This window comes from Pelodiscus sinensis, chromosome 3 (genome assembly GCF_052426305.1).
Source record: "Pelodiscus sinensis isolate ZL-2025 chromosome 3, ASM5242630v1, whole genome shotgun sequence".
NCBI classification, from domain to species: domain Eukaryota; kingdom Metazoa; phylum Chordata; order Testudines; family Trionychidae; genus Pelodiscus; species Pelodiscus sinensis.
This window is the reverse complement of record NC_143054.1, coordinates 55,884,101-55,901,649: the sequence shown is the minus strand read 5'-3', so window position 1 is coordinate 55,901,649 and position 17,549 is coordinate 55,884,101. Positions and strand designations below refer to the sequence as shown.

The window sequence follows — 17,549 nt, the reverse complement described above, 5'->3', positions numbered from 1 at the left end:
AAGTTGAATGTGATATATTATATGGCAAATCAGTGATAGCTAATTGTGCTTCAAGACATCTTTCAGAATTTACCAACTGAACTTTGTTCTGGCACAAGCCACAGAATGCAGCTTATCATCCATAGATCCTGTATCATTGACACAATATATACACTCTACAGTATGCAGGTACTTTCACATAATAAGAATATCATGTAACATCCAGGAATACTTCTGTAAAAGAAATATGGAGGCAGAAATTACAATGGATTCATAGTAAACAGTTCAAGTCCTTCACATTTAGCCATGATTAAGACTGCTGTGACATTTCTGATGTATAATAAATCCTAAGTAGGACTGGGTTTTGATCGAACAGTGCTTTGAGTGTGCTCCAACTGGCATTCCCATACATTTGGAGATCTTGTTGCTAGATCTGGCTAGGTCCAGAACAGGTGGCCCATGAGTCTGTGGTACATGTAGGTTGTAATTTAGGGGGAGACAACAGACATCTTGTTCAGTGGGGAAGAGTGGAGGCTCCCACGGCCACAGGGTACCATGACAAAGCCCTGGTAAGGACCTGTTGCTAGGCACTAGTGCTGCTACTGCACCTCTGCAGAAGTGAAATGTAGAAAGGCAATGAGAACAAAAGGTCGTCTTGGGGGAGATTGCTCAACGTGCTACAGGTTTGTAATCTCCAAATTAAGTGGGAGATGGTATGATGAAGGGGTCTGAGGGTCTTTTCCTGGCACCTTGGTAAAAACTGGCATTGTAGATCTAGTAAGAACATGACCTCTTTTCCTCTTTTCTTATCCCCTCATTTTTAAAAGTTCAATCTTTTTTCAATTTGGACAATTCAGCTGTTTTTCTCTATTAATTCTCCCATTTCATAATTCTTGACATGGGTTTTTGGAAGAAATACAATGTCTGGGATAAACAGGGTAAAATTTTAAAAATCTTTTAAACTGTCTCTGTCTTCCAGCTGTTATTTCCATTTTCTTTTTCCTATCTCTTTTTTTCTTCTCCAAATCCATATTCTCCTTCTCTTACCTTACTTGCTCTTTTTTTCCTCTTCACTCCTTCTGAAGTCTCTCTTTCTCTCACCCCCTTTTTATCCCCTTTGTTTTCCCCTCTGCTTTCACTACCCCATGGCTTTGTCTACAATATGACTTTTTTTGCAAGAGAAAATGCAAATGAAGCACGCATTAGCATTTTCCTGCACTTCATTTGCATACTCTCTTTCATTCTGTTTTCGTGATAGGGGTTTTTGCACAAAAACAGGCAGTGTGGCCGTGGCCATTTTGTGCAAAACCCCCTTTTTCTGCAATATCCTTATGCCTCTCTGGGATAGGCATACGGATCTTATGGGAAAAGAGGTTTTTACACAAAATGGAAGTGGCTACACTGCTTCTTTTTGCACAAAACCTCCTTACACAAAAAGAAACAGCAGAAAATACGCTAATGATATCATGGCATATGCTAATGAGTCACTTATTAGCATATTTTCTGCTGCAAAAACTCAGTGTAGACAAAGTCCATGTGTTAACACTTCACAGACTTCTGACACACTATTATGCCGGTTCAGAATACAATTCTGAAACATGGTACCACCTTCAGGGCAGAAAGAAGCATTGCTTCTACAGTAAAAACAACAAATAGTCTAGTAGCACCTTAAAGACTAACAAAACATGTAGATGGTATCATGAGCTTTTGTGGGCACAACCCACTTCTTCAGATGACAGGAGTGTTGGAAGTCCAGATCCAAGAACAAGTAAGGGAAGGTGGAGGTGGGGGAAGAAGGGAAAAAATGGAGGGAGAGGAAGAAATAAAAGAGACAGTGAAGAATATATAAGCTTCAGAGGGATAGCCAAGTTAGCCTGTAACAGGAAAAACTTTAAAAAACCCCACATAGTCTAGGAGTAGCTTAAAGACTAAATGGTTACAAGAGGCTGATAAGAACCATTAGTTTGCACTTGGAAAGGAAGATGACCAACACCAGATGTAGAATCTGGTGTTGGTCATCTTCCTTTCCAAGTGCAAACTAATGGTTCTCATCAACCTCTTGTAACCATTTAGTCTTTAAGGTGCTACTAGACTACTTGTTGTTTTTAAAGTTTTTCCTGTTACAGACTAACTCGGCTATCCCTCTGAAGCTTATCTATTCACGGTCTCTTTTTTAATTCCTCTCCTCTCCCCCCATCTTCTCTTACTTATTCTTGGATCTGGACTTACAATACACCTGTCATCTGAAGAAGTGGGTTGTGCCCATGAAAGCTCATTATATCATCTATATGTTTTGTTAGTCTTTAAGGTGCTACTAGACTATTTGTTGTTTTTTACGTTTTTCCTGTTACAGACTAATTCGGCTACCCCTCTGAAGCTTTTTTACAGTAAAGGCAGCACTCTCTCCTCTCCTGCTGATTCTGCTTCCAGAATGCTTCAGATCCATAGGCAGGGCACATCAGTGATATCAGTAAATCTGGGGTAAGGAAAGCTGTCCCTGAATTTTTGGTGCAGTAGTCCCAATTATCTATAACTAAGGCCAACCCCTATCCCTTCAAATTGTACATTTCATAGCAAAAGAATGTTCCTATCATAAATGACAACCTGAAAGTGTTGTGCAAAGTACTTTGCCACAGCACTAAATCACCAAAATAAAATTACAGAAATTAACATTCTAAAGCCGAGTGTTAAAATAACTGATTAATGATGAGTTAATGTGTATATCTTGCAACTAGCGGCCATATCTAGTCATGTATTTCTAGTTTCCTTGGTACCTTGCTAGCAGCTGTATATAATAATTTTGTTGTAAACATAAACTATTGTCTAATTCAGGACATATATATTTTTAATTAATCCAGAAGCAAAGTGCTTTAAATCTTATGCTTTTTACTTCTGTACTGTAGAAACAATACTATTTCTAAATGCTCAGATTTTTGCTTTCTAACACAACCTGCAGTATTAACATTTTAGATTACTCATTATTTACACCTACTGTACTACATAAAAGTGTTGATGTACGGTAGGTATAAATCTGAATTTTAGCGGTCTCTTAAGCATGCATTTTCATGCAATTAGAAGATATGGGCTCATACAACTGCCTTTCAGATTCTTCCTGATTCTTGCAATTTTATCATATTAAAAAAGGCTTTCAAAAGAGTTCATGCTATGATATGTATGACTAAAATAATTATTTAGCCAATGAAGAAAACCCATAAATTGTTATTTAAGTTTGACATGAGGCAAGCTGAGTGCATCTGTACTGTCCCCTGGCTTGCAAATGCTTTGAGATGATCTTGATATTCCAGTCCTTAGAGAGTCAGTAGAGAGAGTTGTTTCCACTAATGAGCGAGTGATGCCTTCTGTTTCTGTCTCTGCTTCCAACTCTTCATCTGTTATAAATAATTTTGACTCCCTCCACTTGGAGTACATTTCTTGGCTCCCTTTTGAGCCACTGGAGTCATTACCAGCAACCTGTACATTCAGTCCTTCTGATGATTGTATAAGATTTTGTACAGATAAAGACTTTCCTAAATCCATTTGCACTACTGGTTTAACTGGGACCAAAGGTTCCCCTTCTGTATCGAGGCTTTTTCTCCATGAAAGATCCTTTCTCACTTTGGGCTGTGCAACTTGTTCATTATCCTTTAAAGCAACAAGGCAAGCGGTGACATCAGAAATATTTTCCTGTATAGTTGCAGGAATAATATGAAGAGGCTCAGGCCAGTTGGCATGCTTGACTGAGGAGAAAGGTGGTATTTGTAATGTTGTTGGTGTTGTTGGCTTAGTTGCCTGGTTTATTTGGTTTGATGTATTATTAGTTATTATTGTTGCAGGTCCATCATTTGGCACCTGTGTTGCTTGACTATGCATAGTTGGACTAAAAGCATAGTAAGCCTGAGTGCTAAAATCATTTGGTGTCAGTATAAGCTGTAGGCCACGAGGAATATTGGCACTAGCTGATCTGGATACACATCCACTGGTTTGTGCAGAATTGGATAAATCTTTGCTGTCTGCAGGACTTTGATAATCAGAGGTCTGGTCACATTCAAAAGATGGCATTTGAAATGAAGCCAAAGTGAGTGCTGATCCTTTCCTTAAGACCTGTTGATAAATGTCTAACAGGCTATCCAGTTTCGACTCTATGGATTGTACCTGCAGATTAAGGGAAAAGATTAAAGTGAATATAAAATATTATTTAAGATATGTAAGAAAACATGATAGATAATAGGAAAAATATGCATAAGGTAAATGTGTGTTTCTCTATATTAAAAAATCTATTCACCAAGAAAAAGTTATTAAAAGCAGCGTATTTATAGATGCTTTGTGATTCAGATTAATGTTTTAGCTATCAAAGGGTGCAGATTTCAGTAATGTATTTTTCTCCATTTCTGTATACAAAGCATATTTAATGTAATATAATTTGTGTGTTTTACTTCAATATTTTAAGATGCACAGACATCAGATAAAATGATTTTACCAAATTGCTGAATACTGAAAACATCCATTATTAATTACAGAAATTTAGAAGCAATAAAACAAAATCAGGGCCTCATACAGTCACTCTACCTGCTTCTCCACCTTGACTACACGCCCTAACATACTAAGGTCATCAGTTGTCTCATTCTCTGCAGTATTCTTTTCTCGATTTTTCTTATCTGTTGTGATTTGTCCTTTTCCAAGAATTTGGTCAACGCTGTGAAAGAAATTGGAGACTATAATGATTTCTGAAAATGGTGATATTGTGGAAGTATCCACTGTGAACATCTATGAAAAATTACAATTACAAATATTTAACAGTTTTTTTTAAAAAGCCTAAGAAAAAGGATGGATCAATTTTTAAAAAATAATGGTAATCAAAGATCACAAAAATACTATAAAAGAACATGGAATTATGGTTAGAGCATCTGGGGAGAACAGAATGTGAAGCTAAATTGGCAATGAAATTATATTTATTTTGTGTGATATTTGTTACACATATAAATAAATGATAATACATACATATTTGTGAAGGATAGTTTAGTCTCAACTTATTGGATCAGTCCCCCAAACACTTACTATGGGATACACGGCTTACTACCATTAGTAGTCCCATTGGTCAAATATAACCAACAGTGTTTAGAACATGGGCACAATGTTTATCTCTCATGCTTAGTTTTATCTTTATGAAAACAGCACAACATAGAATTAAAAAACCCCAAACAAGTAGGTGTTGAGAGTGGTAGGGAGAGTTATAATGTGTGCTCTTACTCTAAACCAGTGACACGAAGCAGGGAAAAGTTGCTTAAGAGAAGGTTTTAAAAAAGTGATGTTCAACAGTATGGGCTATAGGCTTTGAATTCATGTATTTATAAGTGCACACTGAAGTAAATCTATAAATAAATCAGTAACTAATGAGCTGCATTGAGCCCTGCACCTCTAGGTGGTCTGCAGATGTTGGCATACAGTCTGTAGCATCTAGAGGAAAAAGGAACTGCAAAACTGTGCTTTGGAAGGGTTGGCACAAACAGAATGGGCTTCTAAATCCTGGAAGTGGTTCCCAGATGCAAGTATTATATCAGTTTATGTGTGCCCTTTAAACGAGTTACTTTTTACATTTTCTTGGTCCAATTTACATTCAAATTTTTTCCACCCACAATTTAATTGCAGGCCCAGTTGCATTCACGAAAAGGAAGACCAAGCTCCAGTACAGGTGAAAACTTGTCCCTGCCAAAAAATTGGAAATGTACAAAACACAATTCTTCTGGTGTTAAATGGAAAAATGGCTCAAGGTATTTTTATACAGGAATGGTCTCCAGTGATAAAGGATTCTTTTTTTCTTACCGTGACTGAAGACTTTTAATTCTGCATAACATATCAAGGTGACCAGCTGAATACTGTTCAATCACATCTTTCACATCATATGGACGTAATGTCTCTTTAAACTTTCTCTTTGCAACATGAAATTTCATGATTCTGTGGAAGAAACATTTTTCCAGATGAATCCTTATACTTTTATGAAAAACAATAAAGTCGTCAATACTGATTGAAATGTCAGATTTTCATAATGTTGATAGCTTAATGTTACATTAGCTAAGCTAAACTTAGTTGAGCTAAACCAAGCTAAGATGATGATATTTTCTTCTGAACAGTTGAGTTATACTCAGCGAAAGTCCTCTTTTTCAAGGTGATTTGTGGAGCTTATAAATACAACTGCACCAGTGTCAGCATTTTGCAAGTGGAGAATTGCCATATTAAAAACATGTTACATAGGAGTTTTAAAAAGGTAATAGCTTGTTTCAAATTATACATGTGTGCCTATCAAAGTGTTCTCTTCTGTTGGGTGCAAATTCAGTAAGGATCTTAAATGTGTGACTTGTCTCATTGAGATCAATGAGGCTACTCAGATCTTCAAAATTAGGCTTGTGCTTCAACAAGTTCTTGACCAGGACCTTAGTGTTGAGGGAACTTTCAGAGCTAAATCTCAACAGTGGAATTTATACATTTTGTTTTGTTGCGAGATTGGTTCCTTTCAAAGCTGCACATGCCCTCTTGGTTATATGTGTATAATTTTAATCTAACTCACTCCTGTGCTGGATAACTTAACTGATAAAAATTACTATGCCACTTATACTTTTCTTTATATAGACAAATCTGTGAACACAAAAGGACGTGCTTTTATTTTCTACAGCGAAAATAGTAGAGTACATATCCATCTTTATCTAGGTAGTTATATTAGACATATACGCAGTGTAATTGTAGCCATGTTGGTTGCAGGATATTAGAGAGAGAAGGGAGGCCAACAGAATTGCTGGGCCCCTGGGCAAGATGGGGACGGGGAGTGTCCTGGTGCCACACTCCCAGAAGGGACAGGGCCTCTGGTGGAAGGGGTGTGGCTGAGGGCTAGCTTCCCACCTCCCTGCCAGTACTTCAGTGCCACCCAGAGTGCTTCACCAGGGGCTCTGGCGGCAATTTAAAAGGCCCAGGGCTCTAGCTGCAGCTACTGCTGGCAACCAGGTGCCCCGGACACTTTTGAATCACTGGGTCCCCAAGCAACTGCTCCCCTTTTCCCACTCCTTGTTGGCGGGACAGAGAGAGACACAAGGTGGATGAGGTAATATCTTTTACTCAGAGCCAGTCTTAGGGGTGGGCGAGCCGGGCAGTCATCCGGGGCTGCCATTTTCAAGGGGCCACCAACGGAGCCGGTATTATGGGTGGTCCATGACCACATTTCGGCCCAACCTCCCGAATCCCCATCCCCAGGTTTCCCTGCTTACTCCCCCTTTTTTTTTTTGGACTCAACAAATTTTCCCTGCATTTTTTTTTTTTCCTTTTGCATGGCTCCCAGGGCTGCCAATTGGTTAGGACCAGCCCTGCTTTTACTGGACCAACTGGTGAGAGAGACAAACTTAAGAGCCACAGTAGAGAAGAGCTCTGTGTGGTTCAAATGCCTGTCTCTCTCACTAACACAAATTACTTCATCTACCTTGTCTCCCTAATATCGAAAGATAAATATATAGCTATGTATGGCTATATTAATTACAATTTTAATCAAACCAAACAATTTTTACATGAAGTTTAAAAACCCTGATTCTGCTCCCGTTGAAGTCAGCAGCAAACTTCCCCTGATATTAGTGGGCGGGGGATAAAAACATAATAATTTATTTAATTCTGAGTATTCATTTTCTGATGTTCCTTATAAGTATAGACCCACACTTCCTATTGTGTAAAAATCTTTAATTGTGCATCCAATTTGTTTCTCATTAATTTTTCATGTGTTGATTAACAGCATCCTTCATGCAGGCCAGTATTCTCCTTTTCTAATTCTTTCTTCTGCTGCTTTGGGACCAAACACTGCAGTCCAGAGATTTGACTGAGGCAGTTCCCATTTAGGTACAATTATGACATTTTCCCAGTTGAAATCAGTGGGAGTTGTGGTTGAATAAGGACTGTATTAAGTCATACATCTGAAGAAATGTAGGCCAAAAATCCTGAATATGACTTCAGGTATGTACATAAAAGCGGTCAGATTTTTCAAAGGTGACTTGGGCTCCTGTAACTTCCACTGACTTAAAAGGGGGTAGAGGAAGCTCAGAGTTTGGGGGTCTGAAAAGCTTAGCCATGCTGCTTTGTGTTGAAGAGAGGTAAAAGGAGGATAAGAGTAATAATTTGGAAATATCTACACTCTAGTGCAGGTAAGGTGATAGGGAACACCAAGCTGTTGGGCCGTCTGTAGAATATTCCCGATCACCAACAGTTTTGCTTAATGGTCAAAGAGGAGTTTTGGCAGGGCATCTCCCCATTGAAAACACAGTCCAGCCTCTGGCCCCAAGGGTTTCCAGTGCTTCCCTTTAGCCCAGAGATTTTTTTAGGGGGCAAAGGGTTGGGGTCCATGAACAGCCAGAGAGCCCCAGTGGAAGGGGCTGCTGGCAGCTGTGAGTGGATCCAGCCAGTGAGGCCAGTGGAGCATGGGGGGAGGGGAGGGGGGGGCTAGACCTTGTGGGGCTGCAAAGCTAACAGGGCAGCTGGGGCCTCCAGAACTTGCAGGGTAGTAGAGCCCACAGCCGGTGGCACAGCAAAGCTGGTGGGGCTGCCAGAGCTCACTGGGCTGCAAGGCCGGCAGGGCTGCCGAAGATCACGGGGCAGCAAATCTGTCGGGGCCACAGGAGCTTGCAGGCCAAGGAGAGAACAATGGGGGTGAAGAGCTCCAACAAGGAGTGTCTGGGATCTCTTCCCCCAGGTAGTCTGAGAGTTCAGCTGGTAACTTGGGAGGACTGTTTACCCAGCCCAGGCTGACCAGGGAGTGCCTGCCCCAATGCCTTTTTTTAGCTGAGGGACAGAAACCCAAACTCCGTCAAGGGCAAGCGCGACCTGTGCCACAGTACCTAGACTGTGAGACTGTGGACTGAACAGGGGTCTGTGACCCAGCAGTGGGACTGGCCTTGCCACAAAACTTACAAAAGTGAAAGACGGAAAAGACCTCCTACATCAGCTAGTTTATCTATCTGGCACTTCCTGGTTATTCTCTACTACGTACTGTTTAGAGCAGATTTTATACATCCGAAGAAATGGAGTAATTCCACCATTTCCATTGGGAAAATGTTACACAGCCTAGTTGCTCTCATTCTCAGGAAGTAATCAGATATGCTATACTAAATCATGGGAGACAGGAGAGATTCCAGAAGACTGGAAAAGGGCAAATATAGTGCCCATTTATAAAAAGGGAAATAAGAACAACCCAGGAAAATACAGACCAGTTAGTTTAACTTCTGTGCCAGGGAAGATAATAGAGCAAGTAATTAAGGAAATCATCTGCAAACACTTGGAAGGTGGTAAAGTGATAGGAAACAGCCAGCATGGATTTGTAAAGAACAAATCATGTCAAACTAATCTGATAGCTTTCTTTGATAGGATAACAAGTCTTGTGGATAAGGGAGAAGCGGTGGATGTGGTATACCTAGACTTTAGTAAGGCATTTGATACGGTCTTGCAAGATATTCTTATCAATAAACTACGCAAATACAACTTAGATTGGGCTGCTAGAAGGTGGGTTTATAACTGGATGGATAACTGTATTCAGAGAGTAGTTATTAATGGTTCACAATCCTGCTGGAAATATATAACAAGTGGGGTTCCGCAGAGGTCTGTTTTGGGACTGACTCTGTTCAATATCTTCATCAACGATTTAGATATTGGCATTGAAAGTACGCTTATTAAGTTTGCAGATGATACCAAGTTGGGAGAGCTTGCAACTGCTTTGGAGGATAGGGTCATAATTCAAAATGATCTGGAGAAATGGTCTGAGGTAAACAGGATGAAGTTTAATAAAGACAAATGCAAAGTGCTCCACTTAGGAAGGAACAATCAGTTTCACACATACAGAATGGGAAGCGACTGTCTAGGAAGGAAAAAGGCAGAAAGGGATCTAGGGGTTATAGTGGACCACAGGCTAAATATGAGTCAACAGTGTGATGCTGTTGCAAAAAAAGAAAACATGATTCTGGGATGCATTAACGGGTGTGTTGTGAGCAAGACACGAGAAATCATTCTTCCACTCTACTCTGCACTCGTTAGGCCTCAGTTGGAGTATTGTGTCCAGTTCTGGGTACCGCATTTCGAGAAAGATGTGGAGAAATTGGAGAGGGTCCAGAGAAGAACAACAAGAATGATTAAAGGTCTAGAGAACATGACCTATGCAGGACGGCTGAAATAATTGGGTTTGTTTAGTTTGGAAAAGAGAAGATTGAGGAGGGACATGATAGCAGTTTTCAGATATCTAAAAGGGTGTCATAAGGAGGTGGGAGAAATCTTGTTCATCTTGGCCTCTGAGGATAGTACAAGAAGCAATGGGCTTAAACTCCAGAAAGGGAGGTTTAGGTTGGATGTTAGGAAAAAGTTCCTAACTGTCAGGGTGGTTAAACGCTGGAATAAATTGCCCAGGGAAGTTGTGGAATCTCCAACTGTGGAGATATTTAAGAGTAGGTTAGATAAATGTCTATCAGAGATGGTCTATACAGTATTAGACTGGTCCTGCCATGAGGGCAGGGGACTGGACTTGATGACCTCTCGAGGTCCCTTCCAGTCCTAATATTCTATGATTCTCTATGGTAAAATTACATTCATTTCTCCTTTTGAATCTACTTCACATGCTTGGTAAATGTGAGCTAAAAACTGCAATGCTTTCTGTTGAGCCTGCAGGTCTTTTTGTGCACAATACTAATGGTTAAATTTCTGTCTGGGGATCCAGGATTGGTTCAAATAATACCACTCATCCTGCCACCACAGAGGGTGATGTATGGTGGGGACGATGAGCTGCTTTGTGCTGAGAGCAACATGGTGAGAGTTTGATCCTTTGGGGAATCAGGACACTAGTCCCTTTATTTTGGCCTTAGCAAGGCATGCTGCACCATTTCTCTTAAGTCACTATTCCCTAACACTCTTCTCAAACACACAGCTGGCATGGATTAGAAGCTTGGAACAGATGGAGCACAGGAAGCCTGCTTGGGCCTTGTAGCCAGAAAGTCCAAGTATATGACTTTGAAAGGGGCCCAATTTGCTTAAATTGTTACTGAACTAATCCACTGAGTGAATCTACAGTCTCCTTTGTTATTTGGAGGCAGTCAGACCTGTGAGCAGTGGGCACAGGCTTAAGTTATTTTCATTGGGAACACATTGGTTCTTTCTTCCTTCAGTGCCACTGCCTCTGCACACCACCAACACTGCCTACCTCATTATGATAACACTTCCAAAGGGAGTTTTTTGTCATTTTTCAGAAGTTTTGGCAAAAACCTGAGGTGTGAGTTTGTTATTCTGAGATCAGGCTTTTGAAACACAGCAGTAGCTCTCTTCTCTTGTCAGAGTTGTGTTCTTCTCTAAAGTAATCATAGAATCAATCATAGAATACTAGGACTGGAAGGGACCTCGAGAGGTCATCTTAAAGGATACTGTCATGAAGGTGCACAAGATGAGAGCTACGGGAACACTCACTGAAGGATGTGATAGTTCCTATATACTCATATGTAAATACTACTTAGGTAAGTGAGATGGGTCAGTCACACACTGCATGGTTAGTATGATATGCAGTTTTGTCTCTTTACGGAAATATTTTTCTACTAATACCACATGAAATACCAAATATAGGAAATATTCTTCCAATTTCCAAAATAGCTGAAAAGTATTCATGTAACTTTTGCAACTTGGTAATGACAGAGCGAGTGAAATAAAATCAATCATGGTATCCTACTTAATTTTTACCAAGTTTTTATATTGGCTGAAACATATTTTATAATACATTATATGCTCTGTGCACCATTCAGAAACACTGCAGTCATTTTATGATAGTATTTCCCCACAATAATTTATCTTTTGGTAGCAATGTAAAGTATGAGCTTGATATAAAAAATATGATCATAGGTGTTTAGGTCAGTTTCTTTTTTCCACCCAAACTCACTGTTACATGAACATATTTTTAAGTAATTTTGTTTGGATTAATAAAGCTAGAAAACCAATGACAATTTCTAAAGCCTGAATTATAACTGAGTAGTCACTAACCTGCAAAATAAAACAAACAGAAAACAAAAACCATGCTGAGATTATGCCAGGCTGCCCTGCAAGTGTGCAGGGTTTAGGAACACAAGGAGCTTTGCTCCTGATTTGTAACTCTCTGTAGCTGTAAGTCACAGTTGTAGTTCTTCAAGCAGGACACCTGAAAGGGGTATGAAGGAGTCAGGACTACAGCCTCATCTTCCTTATGCACCAACTTGCAGAGAGAGATGCATAAAAGACTGTAGCAAACGGTATACACTCTCTACATGCTGAGGAAATTCTTTCTGAAGTTTCTCTGAAGGTATGTCTTCACTAAAGGCTGGATTAATACAGATGCAATAAATCAACTGCCGAGAGCTCTCCCATTGACTCTGTTACTCCTCCAGAACAAGAAGAGTCAGAGGAGTCGATGGGAGAGCATCAATTGTCAAGTTACCGTGATGAAGATACCATGGTAAGCAGACCTAACTATGTTGATTTCAGCTACATTATCCATTAATGTGGTTCTAGACACTGCCTCAACAGAGTGCTGTGCCTAAATGGCATGACATACCTAGAAAAGGCAGTATTAGAAAATAATGTTAAGATCCATGGCCCTAAGACCAGTAATGCTAAGGAGACTGAGAGTGGTCTTACACAGGCAACTGAGGATCCTATAGTGCCAAGCTCAGGCAGCAACAGATCTAGCCTAACATGGACAATGGTTACTCAGAATATTTGAAATAATTTCCCAAAGATTGAAGCCAAGACAACAGCACTCCCTTATGCAAAGATTAAATATAGTAACGTAACATTATTTTCTAGCTTTCAGTGCATTTTGTGACTTTGATAAAGGAGACAGACTAATTAATTAGAAAGATTAATTTAAAATTTTTGGAATTATGACTAGATCAGTGAAGTGTCATTGACAAAGCTCTATTTAGCTGCTGGAATAGAACTTTCTGAACTTATCAGAAAAAACGTACCATAAAAATATGCTATTGCAGAAAGATTTGGGAGTATGCAGATTCAATACACAATGTTGATTTAACAGTGAGAAATATTAAGACACAAGGCAGGTGAAGTAATTTTTTTATTGCTGGTGGAAGAAACTAGCTTTCGAACTACACAGAAAGCATATTGTAAATTGAGCTTCACTTTCTCTTTCTCTTCCCATTCAAATAAGATCCATATTGTATAGTGTGTTTTTGAAATATCAAAAAGAAGTTAACTTAGAGCTGTTGAAATATTTCAGCTTCTAGTAGGCACTAAACAGCAGTGGGCAGAGAAATTATACTAGCATGTTTACTGCTGATATAAAACCACATCTGGACAGTAATATCAACAGTCAATAACAGAGCTCTCAAATATTTCTTCACTAAGTATTTTTCACTCACCTGATAGCTCTAATGACAGTTTTAAGTGCTGGTGTGAGATCTTCAACTGATACATCACATTGGCATCCTCTCTCATCACAAATATCGTCTGTTCCAAGAGTGGTGTCAGCTGCAGGATACAATTACAAGCTAAATAACAAGTATTTCAAGACAATATACCTCTACATTTAGATAATTTTCCTCTCAAGCTGTCCATATTGGAAAATAAGACTACATTAAGGAACCCAAGTTCTGCTTGCTCTATGTCTAAGTCTCAACCTAAAAGCAGAGAGGAAAGCAGAACTTTAGTAATTAGGCCTGAAACCTATTAGATACTATCATACCAATGCATTTATAATGCAGGCCTGAGTGGCATCTGAATGTTATCATATCTTTTCTAATTTAAAAAGAAGCAACATGGTAACAGAAACTTTGTCAGAATAATAAATATAAATATATTCTAATAAATATACATTTAACAGCAAAATAGAGGACTTGGCTCCTGTTCCAAAGAGCACATTTATTCTGTGTGAGACAGCTGAATGACCAAACACTCCACTTCACGTAAAAACTGTGTTTAACAGAAGATATAGGATAAAATCCATCACAGTTCAGATGGCCCACATAAGCCTTCTGCCTCTAGCCCACTTAAGCATTACCTTTGCCTGCCATAGTGAGAGCTGTTGAACTAGCCATTGTATGATGTAGAAGAAATCTGCTTATTTTATTCATAAAATATTTATTTACCAGTCCCCTCCCTAATGAAAACTTTTATGCCTGCCAAAATCATTAGTTTAATTAAACTATGCTATTATCCTGCTACATTATTTAAGTTCATCTCCAAAGCTACTAATAATTAAAATCATAACAGAAAACCAAAAATAATGAACTTTCCAGGTGTTTCACATTTCTGTACCTAATTGAGTCTTTCCAATAACTTTCTCCATCCCAAAAATCTCCTGACTTATCCCTTAATACCATACTAAATAAGACTCCCTTTATTTTAGAGGTCTATTCACTAAGAATCTGATTCTTCTCACTTAACACTAGTATAAATCAGGAGTAACTCTGTTGAAGTTAATAGAATTATAACGGTATAAAACCTGTGAAAGATTACATTCTGGCTTCAGCAGTTTAAAATAAAGTACATGTCTAAATGGTGACCTCTGAGATTTAATTTTTGGGTCTTGTTCCAAGTGTATCTTAATTAGCTTTAATGAAACATTGCAAAAAATATGCATACAGTTGGTGTTGATGCAGACTCATGCAATCTGTGAAGCTCTCCAGGCAGTTCACAGACACAAATATCTTCAAAATACATTTATAGATACACTAGACTATTTACCCAGTGTTGCTTGTGGAATTTGTTTTTCTTCATTTAAACTGCTGTTCTGGGGTGGGAGTGGGGATGCATGGTTCAGTATGCAGATTTTCTCGGAAAGAGAGGATAACCCCAATTCTCTCTCACCGCAGCAGCTTGGAGCTAGGTGAGAAGCACCTGTCCATGGCTGCTACAGCTGCAGTGGGCACAACTGGGGGAGGAAAGCATGTCCTCCCCAGCTGGGGGACAGAGAGACACAAACAGACACACAGACAAACTCTTGGGAATATATTGCGGATAGTTTTCCCTTTCTCCATTCCTGTTGCCTGCTGGGTTATAGCTGTTCTGGTCTAGATCCCTGGCTCCCTGCTTCCTTTTGTGGCCATTCAACAGTATAACTGTCCCTCCTACCAGACCTTTCTCTTTCTCTTTTATAAGAAACAATAAAATTCCAGGCACATCCCATTGCCCTGGCATAACCAAACCTTTACCTCACTTTAAGTTATGATAAGAGGAAGCTGAATACCAAATTTGGTGGTCCTAGCTCTTACCATTTAGGAGGAGTTTTGAACAAACAAACTCACAGACAGACAGACAGAAACATTTCTAAAATATATAGTAAGATGACAAAATAGTCTGGTATATTTAAGTCAATATAAAAAAGAAGCACTGTACTTAATAAATTGTCTTATTTCTAATGACAGGTTACAGAGGGGTAGCCATGCTAGTCTATTCAGCAAAAACAACAAGGAGACCAGTGGCACTTTAAAGCAGGAGTGGGGAACCTTTTTGCATTGGGGGCCACTGACCCAGAGAAAAATCAGTCAGGGGATGAACAAAAGTGAGAAGCAGAAAAAATAATTCCCACCTCACTGACATGATCCCCGATTAAGAAGCAGAAAGAAGCACCTCACATCCCCCTCACACACCTAGGAGGACTCAGGTTAGTAGATTTTGTAGGCCCTCCCCATAGGCTCCGGGGTGGGGCCCAAAATGGAGGGGTTCAGTGTGTGGGAGGGTGCAGGAATAGGTTGGGGGCTGGGTGGGAGGTAGGATGCAGGAAAGGTGTGGGGGATCTGAGCAATGGGAGTTGCTTACCTGATACAGCTCCCTGGCAGTGCATTTGGTTCTCTGTCCCCCACTGCTCCTATTTTCCCTGATTATAGCCAATTGGATCAGTGGGGGAAAAGCCTCCAGGCAGAGCTTTGCTGCACTGCTGTTTCCCCAGTGAGGAGAGAGGGTGTGGTACTTTGCAAAGCCACTCTCCCCTATCAGGCAGCGCCCCTGGGCTGGATCCAGCTCTGGGTTTGCCTGACTCTGGCCTGAGAGGCTTGGGGCTCCTTGTTGGTGGGGGGAACCTTGGGGCTGGATCTAGGCAAGGCTGGATCTGGCCTGCAGGCTCTCGGTTCCCCACCCTGCTTTAAAGACTAACAATTTTATTAGGGCATTAAAATGCCACCAGACTCTGTGTTTGTTTTCTCTTTCTAATATGTCCATTAGCATAGGTTTCCCTCAATATATCAATGCTGCTCCTGAGGAAAAAGGCATAAACTTTATTTCATTTGTATGGGAAATATGCACATTTCTTTATAATGCTTAGAGGTGGAAATGCCACCTCCCTACATCAATGAATAGAGGGCTGGTGACAGACTTTGCTGGCCCCTGGGCAATGTGTGTGGGGGTTGGAAGCTTGGCTCCAGGCCTCCAGGAAGGGGCTAACTTGGCCTGGACTGCACCATATGGGGCACCAGTGGCAATTTAAAAGACCTGGGGCTCTGTCTGCAGCAGCTGCCATGGTTGTGGCAGTGGTGGCCTGGAGCCCTGAACCCTTTTAAATCACCAGGCCCTAGCACAATTGTCCACTTTGTCCCCTCCCCACTTCAGTGACCCTGTCAGTGACCCTGGATGGTTGGGAGAAATTAATGGGGCTGAGTTTAACCCTTTAGTCACTGGATGCTGTCCAGCACTCCTCCTATCCATCAAAGGTACCCATTGGCCAGTTACGAAAGAAGGATGCTGATTGGCCAGCATTCTCCAGTTTTCAGGATTTAGCCAATGCAGGGTTCTTGTGGAGCCTCTTTTGGCTCTGTTCCAGTGACACATCTTACCCATCTGAAGCAGGAATGGGAACTTGGCCTGACAGATGCTGCAGGTCTAGCCAATAGCCTGTTTGGGGGCCAGGAAAGAATGTTTTTCTACTATAGAACAATTGTCAAAGGACAAGGGAGTTCTTTGCCTTCCTCACAGGACCTTCAACTCACAGCAGAGAGTCAGACCATGCTTAGTACCTCACTAAAGCACTGTGGTCTTGGTGTTTGTTCATCAGAAATTTACAGCCGGTTTCTAGCACGATTAAGAGAATAAAATTAAAGGCTCACAGAGATAAAAAACTTGGGATTTTGGTGATGGGCTTTGGGCTCATGTAATAGGGTGAGTCCTTGTGAACTTCATTGGTGTAGGTCAGACCTTGTAGCCCTTGTGAGCTGAGGTCTCCAACCCGCTGTGCCCTCTGTCCCCGTTGCAGAGCTTTGGGGGCAGGAGTGTGTTGGGACTCAGAGAAAAACTGAGGAGAGCCACCCCGTATTATGGACTATATATTAAATAACCCAGTAAACCTGGTACTAGTTATAAATTATATAGTAACAAGCCCTGGAGCCAGTTAATGGAACTGGTATACGAGAGGATAGGTGATGTCCCTCCTCTGTGTTAAAGTTTAATAAAAATTGTGGCTGACTGCTAAATTCAATGCATATGTCTGTCCTCATTTTGCTGTTGTGTTCACATCAAAGAATTGAGAAAGTATTTCTTAAGAATTTGGATAATTTTCCAATTTTCATTCCCAAAGTTTATGCTCTGATGAACTTTCCAGGGAA

The 17,549-nt window shown here is 40.3% G+C and overlaps 1 protein-coding gene across 2 annotated transcripts in view; it reads right to left on the bottom strand.

Moving 5' to 3' along the window:
• Positions 1-2,052: 2,052 nt before the first annotated feature.
• Positions 2,053-17,549, bottom strand: part of KCNQ5 (potassium voltage-gated channel subfamily Q member 5) — a 451,764-nt gene continuing 436,267 nt past the window's right edge. For both annotated transcript variants that reach the window (XM_006127213.5, XM_006127210.5), the window contains 4 exons: positions 13,377-13,485; positions 5,800-5,931; positions 4,546-4,672; positions 2,053-4,131 (listed from right to left, as the gene is read on the bottom strand). In XM_006127213.5, coding sequence (XP_006127275.3) covers positions 3,199-4,131; positions 4,546-4,672; positions 5,800-5,931; positions 13,377-13,485 — 1,301 coding nt within the window. In that variant the 3' untranslated portion in view covers positions 2,053-3,198. The remainder of the gene's footprint in view (positions 4,132-4,545; positions 4,673-5,799; positions 5,932-13,376; positions 13,486-17,549) is intronic.